At 38.4% G+C, this 13,733-nt stretch overlaps 1 protein-coding gene across 7 annotated transcripts in view; it reads left to right on the top strand.

The window, feature by feature from the left end:
• The window catches only part of ENPP2 (ectonucleotide pyrophosphatase/phosphodiesterase 2), a 69,139-nt gene that overhangs the window by 39,696 nt on the left and 15,710 nt on the right, over positions 1-13,733 (top strand). For 5 of the 7 annotated variants that reach the window (XM_031050513.2, XM_031050512.2, XM_031050510.2 and 2 more), the window contains exons 10-15: positions 455-520; positions 1,252-1,324; positions 5,953-6,108; positions 9,710-9,821; positions 10,962-11,087; positions 13,058-13,089. In XM_031050513.2, coding sequence (XP_030906373.2) covers positions 455-520; positions 1,252-1,324; positions 5,953-6,108; positions 9,710-9,821; positions 10,962-11,087; positions 13,058-13,089 — 565 coding nt within the window. The remainder of the gene's footprint in view (positions 1-454; positions 521-1,251; positions 1,325-5,952; positions 6,109-9,709; positions 9,822-10,961; positions 11,088-13,057; positions 13,090-13,733) is intronic. The other 2 variants (XM_031050514.2, XM_005150941.3) reach the window with 1 other exon arrangement.

Consider the following 13,733-nt stretch of genomic DNA (forward strand, 5'->3'; position numbering starts at 1 on the left):
GGTTACCATTAAGTCTATGGGAACAGCCTTCAAGACTGCCAGAGCAGGATGATAGTTTAAACCTATGATGATGTGAGCAAATTAATGGTTTTTACTCATGCCAGCTATCCGATGGTAGCACCATTGTACATAAAAAAGGTCCATCTGGGTTAAAGCTACCAGAATGTTACTCATTTCTGTTTAGAACAGTTAGATTTACTGCCTTGAGTTCTGACTCTGGTCACAACCTTTGGTCATCTTACTTTTGGTGTATGTGGTCCTCCAGGAGACCTGAGGTAATTCTAGTTGCAAAACAAGAATCAGGATCAAACAAGCAACAAGATGAAACGTACTAAAAGCAAATAATATTGTTATAATTGGTTTTAATCATGTTAGAATCAGTTCATAGCAAGACTGTGTTGATAATTTTTGTATTCTATGATAACAAGGTATATTTTTGTATTTTGTGGTCCAGTGTCATCCCCCATGAGCGCAGAATATTAACAATACTGCAGTGGCTAACCCTTCCAGACAATGAAAGGTAATTCACTTATTGGCATCTGCTGTTGGATAGCTGCTAGCGTGTCTTCTTCTTAAAAGTAGCTGGAAGAGCCAGGGGAAATTTAGTTCTAAAAATAATTTTTGTCTGTTAAATGATATCCCTGATTTAGGGATTTGTTTGGGATTTGTCTTTAGTTTTAATCTTTTATTTTAGTCTCAGCTTTTAACCATCAGCATTTTCATTCTTGTCGATAAATGTGTAGCATGGTTTGAATTTATTTCTTATCAAGAAGCATGTAGTTACATGGATTAACTTGGATTGTTCTTATCCTACTGAGTCTAATATGGTTTAACAACCTTACAGGCAGTGGCAGTTGCAGGACTGGACTCTGAGCAGTGGGAAAATGTTAAGATTTTAATTATGAGTATTTTTTAGTGTGCAAGTTCCCACATGCTACTGGCTGCAAAGCTCAGGCAAGCTGCTGTTGTGATCTCTCCTACAAGACTTAGAAAGAGCGTGTGTCCTCAGATGGTACCCCATGTGCCTCCCTGCATGTGTTCTTGGATTTAATAAAACTGTAGAACAACTAATTGCTTAATCGTACCATGGGAACATATGACTTCTAAATGATTCTATGATTTTATGATTGAGAAACAGTTCTTTTTCCATAAAGCCAACTCTCATTGGAAGGTTGACTTGACCTAACAGATCTGTGGTTTTGTTGTTGAAGGAAAGCTATCCTGAATAAGACCTTTCTATCTTTCTTTCAGACCTTACGTTTATGCTTTCTACTCTGAGCAACCAGATGCTGCTGGTCATAGATATGGTCCTTTCAACTCAGAGGTTAGTACAGATTTTCTTCTGCAGATAAACCATGTGTCTGAAATACACTTACTTTTTTCCCCCCAATAATTGCCATTACTCAGGAGTAACATTTCTAGCTACCTTTTTTCACCCATTTCTGCAATATGGTTCTCCTCTGCCAGAGAGCAGAGTTATTGTGTAAAGGATTTATCATGTGAGATTCCCTACTGAGAGAAGGAACTGCCCATGCCTTTCAGAAGGCTGTTGCTCTGTGTGATATGACAATGCAAATGGAAATATTTACTTGGCAAAGACAGGAGTATATTTAGGTACAACAGCATAATTTAACTTTCCCCTAAGAATTTATCCTTCTTAAAAGTAATAAAAATATAATGCAGAAAATATTAAGGAAAGATGCAGAGGAGAAAAAGCTTTCTTTGAGGCTGACAGCCTGCAGTAGCCAAAGTAATAATTCCAGTCTGTCATGAACTGTAAAAAGCTGCTATTTCCAGTTTCATATAGGCCCTACAGGGGTTCGGAAAGCTTTCCCAGTACTGTTCCCTCAGGACCATACTGTTGAGTTTGGAAAAAGTTTGAAGCACTGCGAGGTATTTTAATGAGAAATGATGTGCAAAACACTACAGTAGTTTAACCCCTTGTTTGAACTTTGGGTAGCTGGCTGGGACTGACGAGTACTACTTCCTTGCCAACACTGTCCAGGTGACAAGACCATGCACTATTTGGGTTTTGTGGGGAGGGAAAGTAAATTCTGCACCTGAATATCCTGCTACTTTGTGTGGCTGCATTCTGTCATCTCCAATGGTCTCTGACATCTCGAACATCTGTCCTCTGCAAAGTTCCGGTGCAAATGTAGGCCTGCAGATTGCCATTATAAGACTTCAGGAGGTTTTTATACATGCTTTTTAAAGGGTAAACAAATATCTGCAAATCTTCAAATACAGAGGAGTGTGTCAGATAGCTACCCTTTGGAAGGTAATACAAGTCTCCCTGAGCAGTCAGGTACACAGCAGTAGTTTCTTATTTACTTGGTATACATCTGAGAGCTGTTCTCTACTGTAGAAGAGGCAGGAATAGTTATTTTTTAATATGCCAGAGTTAATAGGGCTGTTTAAATAAGTTTGCAGTGGTTAGGAACTTGCTGTGGGTAGCATCTCTGTTGGAAAACTTTGAGCCACGGTCCCAGAGCAGTGAGTGTGAGGAATTATTCCAAACCAGCACTGAAACACCTCACTGGATAGATAGTCCCTTCTCTGGATAAGTGGCAGTTCAAATCTGCCAACACTCTTGCTAAAGTGACAGGCATTGATATGTCTTCATGTTGTCATTTTGCTTAAACCAGGAGAGATGTCTGATTTGGTTAAGTGAGGTATTGGTAATGAGAGCTCTCTGAGACAAGGATTTATTGCTCAGTGATGCTTTATAGTTCTTCTCACTGAAGTGTTACAAATATTATGTGTGACTTACGACTGACAACTCTTATTTATCTGTAAACAGTCACTTCATTCTGAATAGAGTTTTGGGACTCTTCCCATGGACTTTGAGGAGAATATGAACATGATGACCCTGAATTTGTTCTTTAAATTGTTGTCTTTAACCAGTTTAGCATCCAATGTGGTAACCTAGTTTCAGGTTAATTATAAGTGTCTAAAAGTGAAGTGTAATTGTGTCTTCATAGAAAAAGTCATTACAAAAGCAAAAATGCCACAAAAGATTTTAATATGTGGTGGCCCTTCTGGATGGTTGTCTGAAGGTTGCCTCTAGTTGCAAGGCAAAGCTTAGGCTTTTAATAAGCGTGAATTAATAGCTTATGAAGATTTTACAAATAGACTAATTTATGCTATTTGTGTTAAACACAAGATCATGAAACTGATTGTTAGCAAATTGAGAACAGATGAGTTAGCAGATGAGCATGTATGGGTTTGCAGTTCAGACAGTGGACCGGACTTTGTGAATGGAAATTTAAATAAATGAATACAGCTGTGTAAGTACACAGATACTCAAATTTGCTGGGAGCCTGGTTTCAGGACAGATATTTTATATTGTTTTTCTTGACACTGTTTTCAATATAATTTTTAGGAGCTATGAATTTAGATAAATCAGCTGGAAAGAAAGTCCTCAAAAGGATCCTGTTCAGCTGCTTCCTTGATACCAACAGCATGACCTCTCTATGAAATCATTCTTTTCTTGTATACAGCTGGCAGCAATTAGGCAGTTGGAGTAATACTGACCACTTCATTTTCCCCAGGCAAAGGCAGACCAGCCAAACAATAATGTTTGAAAGCAAGCTCTTAATAATTCTGAGTTATGGTTAAGATAGGCTTCTTACTTCTTCTTTTGAAGAGTGAAGATTTTATGTTGAATTTTCTTGCTGCTTTTAGTATTTTGAGGAATATTTTTACACTTTGGAAACCTGAGCATTAAAGTGAATGTTTACTAGAGTTTATTATACCAAATAATGTCCTAAATGCATTTAAAACATATAATCTAATGTCACCTATTACTGACAATCTTCATCTTCCAGACTTCATCAGATGGCGCTTAGAGCTTCACAGGACATGCACAACAACAGTGTTTCTTAAAAGCTACAAATAAAGAGACTTAGATGCTCTTAAACTTTATGGGTGAATTGCCAGTGTTGTTGATGAAAATTGAATACAAATTATGTCCAGTGTCCAGTAGTGTAACACTACATGTCCTCTAGCATTATGAATTTCAGTGTAAATGAGTTGACTGGCTAGGAACTGGGTTTTTTTGGGGGGGTGGAACATAAAAAAACATCATAGGAAGTATTTCAGTGAGTTTCATTATGTTTCCAGGAGCAGTTATGGGAGTTATCAAATATATGCTTGCTCTTGATTTACTTCTGCATTTTGTTTTTCTTTCCCTCTGTGCTTCTGCAGTTGAATTCTGGTAGGTTGTTCCGTCCGGGTCAAGAAGCAAAGCTTTGGCTGGCTAGTTACCCTTGTGATGTTACAGTTCCCTTCTGTAAGTGAGGAGGGATTCGTTTCCCTCCTCCATAACTCTGTTCTGACTCTTCTCAAGCAAGGCTAAGATTTGGCTGGTTAATAAGAACTTGGCTTTTTTTTTTTTTCTCCTAGCTAACATTTTTTTGAAAATAAAATATTCTAGAAATATACTACCATAAGAGCTCTAAAATACATCGAATTCTGGCACTGCTAAGCCGTTCCTGCTGCTCCTCTAACATGCTGTCTTGAGACGGCCAATTTCAGTGTTCAGACCTGGGTCTCCTGCGCTCGCGTGTTTCTGGCATTGTGGAGCTCTGTCTGAGCTGATTCAGAGACAGTAAACCGAGAATCCTTCCTTTCCCTGCCGCTCCTCTCATCAGGACTGCACAAAGCTTGAAGCGTTTTAAAAACAGAAAACTCTGGTGCTGCTTTATTAAAATGCCTTTCTGGAGAGAGACGAATGAGACTGGACTAGAATCTCCTTTCCAGCTGCTTGCCTTGGAAGCAATGAAACAGCATGGCAGATGGTAACATCCCCCTTCCTTCCCTTCCCTGTTTACATAGCTCTGTAACTGAACAACTGTGAGAAGCTGCCTAAGTACATAGAAGTTAAATATCATCATAAATCTCTGACTTTTCTCAAGCCCATTCAACATACTCTGTTATATGCAGCATATTGTAGTTACTGCCTCCCTGTAGGTATCATCTATCAGCACTTCACACGCAATCCTGAGCGATGCCAAGAGCCTGCAAGTTGTGTTAAAGTCAGTGAGAGTGGTACTGTTTGTCGTATTTTAAGCCCAGCCAGCAGTTTAAAATTATGTGCAAGCTGATTAATGGGACAGTAGTTTTTTCCAGTCATGTCTTCATTTTTTCCCCTTCCACAAGTCTATCCCAGGTATTTGTGCATTTACGAACAGTAATGTTACCCAGTAAGATGCAACACCAAAAGTGCTAGGAAATTAAATTCTAAAATTGCCCATAAAGCTGGTAATAAGGCAGGTAACAGTGCAGCTCCATGCTGAGTCTCACCATTGTATTTTTGTCCTGCAGACCTGCAGTCCCTGGACAGTGGCTAGTGGGGTTCTGGTGATTTCAGTGAGATGCATGGCTGGCACACAATGGTGGCACTTGTTAATCCTACTGGTTAGGGTAGCTGATGTCACTGATTCAGCCAAAAAAAGTGGATGTGGAAAACCTTTCAGAAAGCCATTTGAACTGGACAGGCTCTAGTACTCGTACCTAAACCATCATTCAAGTGAAATATTGTGTTTCCACTAGTACTCTACCACAGACTTGCTAAATTGTATGTAATTAATTTTACTTAAATTGAAATTAAGTTTACTCAGATTTTGCTAATATTAATAAGTTAACATTTGATAAATAACTCCCCCCATATACCTATGTATTTTCGAAACCAGAAGCCTCACCTGTCTTCTGAAACACCAATTTAATTTGCTTGTATGCTGCCCACTCTTATAACTGCTGCTCTGCTTTCAGTACAATTTGGTGGATTCCTCCTTAAGAAAAGATAGACCCTAAATTGTCCAAAAGCCTAAATTTTTGAAAAGGCCACAGCATTTATGCTTCAGGATTATCTGGCACAGGTAGCTTTACTATCTGTTGTGAGCTGAGACAGGCTTTTTTTCTGAGTCCAGAAATCTCTCCCCGCCAGTACAGGAGAGTAGTTATGGCTCCCCTCTTACTGCGCCTAAGAGACCTAAGAGAAAGCTTCCTCCTAAGAGGAGACAGGAAAGACCAGTTGCAGCTCCAAAGAAAGGAAGAGGAAAAGTACATAGCGTGGATCAATGTGCTGCGGAAGCTCGTCGGAAGAAAGTAAGTTTACGTATGTTCCAAACTATTATGATGGAAGTGCCACTTTTCAGGCGCTATGCTAGCTTTATTTTTTTTTCAACTTGAGAGTTCACTCCATGCTTCAGGTTGGGATTTTGCAGACACAACCTCTGTAAATGTACTGAAGGACCCAAAGAAAGCGGCCAAACCAGACCAAGTCTTCTGGGAGCTGTGATTTTCTTGTTCCAGACTCTGTGCTAGGGAAAGTCTTCTTTGTAATCGCTTTATAGTTTTGAATCCAGCCATCAGCTGAAGGCACTGTCAAACAAATCCCTGGGAAGATGTACCATTGCTGCTAACCCTTCTGAGCTATTAAAAATTGTGCAATATATTGTAGCCTCCTTAACTCCCAGCTCATGGGAGCCTGGTGATTGTTTGAGCTTCCACGTGTAGTCATTGTGGTTGTGGAAAAGTCCTGAAAATGTGACTCATAAGATCTTAAAGGGAAAAAAACTTCAAAAAGTTGTTTAAAGAACATGTATTTTAAAGCCAGTTTGTGACTTGGGAGGAGATTCTTGATTGCATGATTTCTGAACTCTGCATTTGCAATAGAAGTGGTGCCCAAGTCTGCTTTCACAAGAAAAATGTCAAATGGAAATTGCTTACTACAAAAAGGTGCAAGTGGATGAAAAGGGTATCCCTTAGTGTATCATCTTGCTCCAGCTGGCGCTAACACACTAGAAGGGTTACAGACAACTTCAGTATTATTTTTCTGTCAAAAATTGAACTAAATAATTAAAGAACTCTTCAAATAAGCAACTTAATATTGCTCCTTTAGGCTTTAAACAAAAGCCTTGACACTCCACCCTCTCCTACAAGAGGCTATAAACACTTTTTTCAGCAGTTTTTTTGTGAGGGTGTTTTCTTGACTTGTTGCATGATTCAACTTAAATCGGTTATTTTGAGACTGATTCTGTAAGTGTAAGGTCATGACAGACAAAAAATTATCAGGTATAAGAAAACAGGAATTTTCCAGAGAGCTTGTGACACAGATTTACCTGAGAGGAGAACTGAGAACTGCTATGGATGATATTGCTATTATTGATCAATTTGCCATTCCAAGTTATGCCCTTCTGTCATGAAGTATAGCTTATAACAGTCCTGCTGATGTAAGCATATGTAACTTTCCTATTTTAATTTCTTTCTTTCTCTGGATGAAAAGGTCACCCAAACTTAGCCCTAAAGAACTCTTCCTGTTCTAAAATACGAAAATTTATCATTACTATTCCAGAAAAAAAGAATTCCTAGTATTTCCCAATAGTTCCCATTGTACTTGCAGGTTAATCTTTTGGTGCTGTTTGAGAGCAATGTAATATAATACAGGCTGGATCCTACTAATTAAAAAAAAAACAAAATAAAAAATTATGAAGTTATAAATTCTTTCATCCTTCTAATCAAGCTTCTTCTAAGGAAAAACTCAGGAGAAAATCCAATGGTGTGTATCTCAGATCCCATACTCAGAGCTGTCGCAGTAGTGAAACTCTTTATTGTAGCACCATCTTAGAGATCCATAAGTCCTGAAAGAGAAAATGTTTCTGTACAGGCTTCCAAAGTCTTGATATCAACATATTAACTGAAGAAAGGTATATGCAAGAGTTTTACTTGTTTCCCAATAACCCTTTGGAGATTGCATCTGGGAAAGAACATGAACTGTAAGAGCAACATATCCACGCAAAAAGTCCTTGCCTGAAGATGCCACCTGCAGTCAGCCTTAGGCTGTGAAGACTGGGGAAAAACTTGAGCACTGTGTAGAGTAATAAAAGATAGCTGAATTTAGAATTGAACTGGGACAGAATGCAATGAAATGAAGAAATGTAAGTGAGGCCTTTCTAAGGGCTGCCTTGAACACAGTCAAGTAATGAAGATGGCAAATTTGAAGGGTTATTTTTTGTGGTTTTCTGTGTGAGTTTTTTGTTTCTTTTAAATCCAAGCTTTTTCTTTTATATTGACCTTCTTACTTAGGAAATGTTTCTGCAGGTTTATAGATCAATTTGGTGAAGAAGGTACCTAAGCAAAATCACCATCACTTGAAATCCTTGAAATCTCTGGAAGTATCGTTGTTCTATTTTTTTTATTCTGATTACTTTTTAAAAGAAGCCTCAAGCCTGCTGACAAATGTAAACATTAATGGGAAATCCATCTGGATTTCCAGTTTCCTTGAACAAGCTTTGGATTCTGAGTAAAAGTTGTATTTCCTTATATGATTGATGTTATACAAAGACAGCTTCATAAAAATGGAATTCCCATTTGTTGAAGAAATTAATTTGAGAGTGGAAGAATACTGAAACAGACAATTTCCTTTTTTTTCTAAACTTGAAAAGTTTCAAAGTTTTAACTGAACTGACTTCTTAGGCTTGTCTGAATTAAAGTATTTCAAAATTTTACTCTTTGCCCGAACCACTTCCATATGTTGCAGAAACTTGTTCTTCTTGTTCCCCACTGTGATTCCATCTCTCATGAGCCTGTATTCTCTCTGTATTTATAGTGCCGCATGGGAGATGACATATCCTGTCTCATAACCTATCAAACTCATTTAACATCCATCCCTTAATGACTCAGGCAGAAGGAGAATTTCTGAACCGTCTCTTTCTGGGTCAAACTAACATGATGTTTATTTTTTTTTCTCAGAAAATTCTGCCAAGGTCTAGGTTTTTCTGATTCAAAATTTGTTAGCATTCTGTTTGTCAATGGGAGGATGTTTTGTTGTGACGACTTGGACCAGCCAAATCAAACAGAGAAGCAAAGAGGAAGTTGGCATATAATGACAAGAAATGTTTTCTTCTCAAAACCAAAACAAAATCTGCATCCTCTGCCTAAAGTCTTACTTTAAAATGTTTCCCTTCTCTGTGCCATCTGGTAAAAAATCTTTCATTTTCATATAGCTGAAAACCAAATGCTATGAACATGTCTTGGTGTTTTCTGTTTTGTTTCTTGATGAAAAGGAAACTTAAATGAAGAAATTGCAGGACTCCATCCATGTCTTCTCGGGCCTGTTGAGAATTTTGCCAAAACTTCCATTTGAGATGTTGAAAACTCTTGGCTTTGAAGCTGAAGAATGCTCCCTCTGAACCCCGTGTGCTGCTCAAGTGACTTGCATATTGTCATCCTAGTATCAGATTGTTATTTGAAATGAATTTCATTAAGTGACTTGGCATATGAATCCCAAGCCCAAAACTTCATCTTCAAGTTTTGACTAAACTATTCAGATAAAATAGCCTTTAGAAGTCCCGCTATTTATCTACAAGAAACGAACTATGCCCCAAAGTAATGTGTTTTTCTGATATCTGTACTTTGTATTTGCCTTACCAAATCTACATGTGTCCATGGGAGGACTAGGATCAGCCACAAAGATCTTTTTCTGTCTTGCGTCAGCATTTCAGCAGGACTTTCTCATGATGAAATCACAGTGTGGATATAGGAAAGGAAATAGGACTATAATTGTAGATGTAACAGCACAGCCAAGGCTTTGCCTCTTGACCTGGATGGTTTTCCTGTCAGAGTTTTGCCAAAGGAACTCCATTTGTAGAATGGGAACATTGCAATGACAGCATTAACTTTTTTTCCTTTCTGCATGTTTATACAGATGATGGTGAATCCTCTGAGAGAGATTGACAAGACAGTAGGACAACTAATGGATGGACTGAAACAGTTGAAACTACATCGATGTGTCAATGTCATATTTGTTGGTGATCATGGTAAAAGAAGCAATATTCTTTATCACTATGACCCATCCCTGGCAGTGTTCAAGGCCAGGTTGAATGGGACTTTGAGCAACCTGGTCTAGTGAAAAGTGCCCTTGCGCATGGCAGGGGATTGGAACTGGATGATCTTTAAGGTCCCTGTTCTCTTTTTTATGAGGAGAGAAGTAGGGCTTTAGAGTGAGACATTTCCATGGCCAAGTGAGTCAAGCTGTCCTACTAGGAGAAAGACTGGAATACCAGTAAGAGGCTATGTCCAGCTTGGATGGGAAATGTCATCAAAATAATGGGGGAAGGAGGAAAATGGTAAAAAGATATATTGGGTTAGGGTTAGATAGAGAGTCACCCAAAAGCAGAGGTATTCTTTAGTAGGTTTCATTCCTTCAGGCATCAGAAGAAACTCTACAATAGACAGAATAATAAATATTAGCAAAGAAGAAAAGAAAGCTTTATTAAAGAAAAATGCGACCATGTTTGAGATAAACCTGTTTCTGCATAACGTTTTAGAGATGGTAGCAAAGGTCTTTTTCTGTTTAGATCTTTGTTTAAGAAAGTCTTGCAATAACTACTACATTGACAATAAAATAGTGCATGTCTCCTTTCTGGCTGTGGGGGAGAGCATAAGGGTCAGGGAGGATTTCCAGGGGAGGCAGTTTTGTGCTGACAACCGCCTGTGACTGGGAATACATTCCTCCCTGCCACAAACGGCTGTAGAAGAGAATTGTTTATCTGCGGCTGCCTTGGAACAGACCACCAACAGACAATACCTTTTGTGTGCAGTTTCTCTTAAAATCCTTTGTTTAAAGAAACCCAAACATCTCCAAAGTAGTACACTAAACTAGAAACAGACTTCCATTTTTCCATGAGCTTAGTTTGGAGATATGTCAGTGCACACATTGTATATGTGGTGACTGTTTCTGTGGTGCTGAGACTGGTGTTTCTCTTGTGAAGGCAAGTGCTAAAATCACGCGTAGTTTGACTCCTACCAGTGTCTGATGTTGGAATTAAAAAACTGGAAGGAACAAGTTTAGTCAAACAAAAGGGAAGAATACATAGGCTGTTTGAGGTCTCTTCTTGTGCTGTTTTGGAAAACATATGTATTTTCAAGATGGATTAATTTTTCATTTCCTTTTGCAGGGATGGAAGACACTACATGTGAAAGAACTGAATTTTTAAGCAACTATCTGACTAATGTGGAAGATATAATTTTGCTGCCTGGATCTTTAGGGCGAATTCGCCCCAGGTCTAGCAATAACATAAAATGTAAGTTACTTGTACCCTTTATGTCCTGAGAACTAGGCTCCATCCCTTCCTTATGTTGTCCAAAAAGTGTACATGTTGGCTGGGCATTCAGAGGGAACCCACTAGAAACAAGCTGCTTGCCTTCACAGTCTAGTTCATAGACCCCATGGTGACACAGCTGTGCCAAGAGGATGGCTGAAATATTCAGAGTTAAAACCCACCTTTTTGTAGCAAGGAGGAGTGAGTGTTCAAAGCGAGTTTCTCACATCATTTTACATGTCACTGTGACTTTATGCATGCACTTCTCTCTGCCAACAAGCATGATTTTGGGTATCTCAGCCCTGCATGGATTTGCTATATAAAAAAAAAGCATCTGGTACCTTTTCTGAGCTAGTAGAAAAGAAATGAATTGGTAATTTTGAATCTAGGAGCTTCTTCATACTTTTGGCACAGATGAGAATAGCATGGGTTGCTAAACAGCAACAGATTGGGGATGTCGAAGGATAAAAGGGAGATTTAGAGCACGCATTCAGGGCCAGTGTTGACAGTAAAACTTGCTGCTTTTTTGTACTGTGCTGTTAGAAATTCATCCTGACTTGGTGTTTGAGATTAGCTGATGTTTGATGTGAGTACTCAGGGCTCAGGCAGGAGTCCTCTGGTGAAACTTACTTTGTGATTTAAAGCATCAGAGACCCAGCTGCATCACTACTGCTCCATTGAGGACTATCACCTACAGGGCAGCAGTACCTGGATGGGGCTTGTGCCAGCACTGTGGCTGCTCTGGTTCAGCATGCCAGGGCAAACCTGGCTTGCTTTGTCAGCAGTATAAGCTCCCATGCAAACTGTGAAACTCATAAATTAACCATAAGCACCTATGGTTTTTCCAACTTTTGCTATGAGGGTGGCAACTTTTGATAGAGGGGAAGGTCAGCCGACTGACTCACCCTAGCACTTCAGATATGCTTTGGTGGAGGCCAGATCTCACAAAAGGATCTTTGAAGAGTAAATGTTTTCAGAATAGTAGCAGGAATCATAATAATGTGCTAAAATTTTCTTAGAATCTGATTTATGTATGCATTTATTTTACTATAATTTGACTGAGTATTTATGCTCTCAGAATATGGAGTGTGTAAAGATCTGTTGAAAATATTGTGCATGTCGATAAAACTTACTAGACTAGCATAAAGACTGATTTCTTGTACTTTGCAGTCTACTGAAATCTTGTATTCAGTTCTAGGCATTGGGGTGTTTTTTTCTTTGTGTGTGGTTTTGTTTGTTTGTTTGATGGGTTTTTTTTTAAGATCTTTCAACCCTTGAATTCCCAAATTGCTGAGAAACTACGGGTTTTCCTGTAATACCATTTTCCTCTTTTTTCCTCTGCAGCTTCCTACTTTGAATATCTGCAAACAAAAACAAAAAGATAGTCCTTAGTTTTAGAACTTGAGTTTGTCCCCTGAAATGGCAAATTATGAACTTTTTTATTCTTTGTCCATTTTTCCATTCTGTAATACTGCCTCAATACTTCAGACACACCTTTGCGATGAATAAGCCTGTAGCTCATGTTTTGAGATTCAGTAGAGCTCATTTCAAGCTCAGCAAGATAATGCCTTAAGCCACCAAAATAGTAATAATTAAGCAAGAGATTTTAATTTCCTAAGATCTTCTCTTAACCTATTTTTTCTCTCAGATCTGATAAATGCTACCCCAACCTTTTCACACACCTCTGCTCCCTAGAAGAAAACAGAATTAGTGTGGACTGTTATTGGTTTTAGACCTTTTACATCTTGCATGTCCCTTTAATAGTCCAAAGTCATATCCAGAATATTTTACTGTGGCTTTTCATATGATATATCCACCATACTTTTAGTAAAATCAGCCAACTTTTAGGAATAATTTTTCTGTAAAACTGTATTGTTACATTGTGGTTTATTCTGCAAATTGTTCATCTTTTATACTTTTGTCATTTTTTTTCTTTTTCCTTTGCTTAACAGATGACCCTAAAGTGATTGTTGCCAACCTTACAGTAAGTATTTAGGACTGGGAGGTATCTCTGTCTACACTGCACTGCTCACATCACATCTTAATTTGGGGCATTATTCAGGATTCTCTCCTCACTCTTTAGGCAGGAAAACCAAGCATGAATAAAGAGTGTTAAATGGTGCCCTTCAAGAGTACAGATTAATGTTTGTCATAAATTCCACTGTTTGCTGCTGTAGGAGCTTTTATAACCTTTTTGGGTAGTGCAGAGCCAGAATCTCTCTGACCACCTTGACTCCCTGAACTGAGTCTATTTATTCATTCCTTCAGAAATGGAAACTAATATTTTAGGGTAAATATTTTAGTAGCACTTTGAGGATGTTAAAAAAGTTCATTTGATAGCCTCCAACTATAACCTTGCTTTTAATGGGGAAAAAAAGTGTTAAAATAAAAGCTGATTAAAAAAAAATCTGATTTTGTAACCAGATGGCTTTAAATATATCTGCAGATGAGAGATATTTTGAGCACTCAGCTTCCCTCTGAAACTTAAGTTTTGGTCCAGTTAGAATAAAATTCTTCATCCCTGAGCTAAATAAGTGTGATGTTTTGCATGATGCTTTCAAAAAGACTGTCATGAGAATGGAGCTTTCCAAATACATCTTTGAATGACCCCTTGGGCCCTGATCTTAC

Source organism: Melopsittacus undulatus, chromosome 1 (assembly GCF_012275295.1).
Source record: "Melopsittacus undulatus isolate bMelUnd1 chromosome 1, bMelUnd1.mat.Z, whole genome shotgun sequence".
Taxonomy (NCBI): domain Eukaryota; kingdom Metazoa; phylum Chordata; class Aves; order Psittaciformes; family Psittaculidae; genus Melopsittacus; species Melopsittacus undulatus.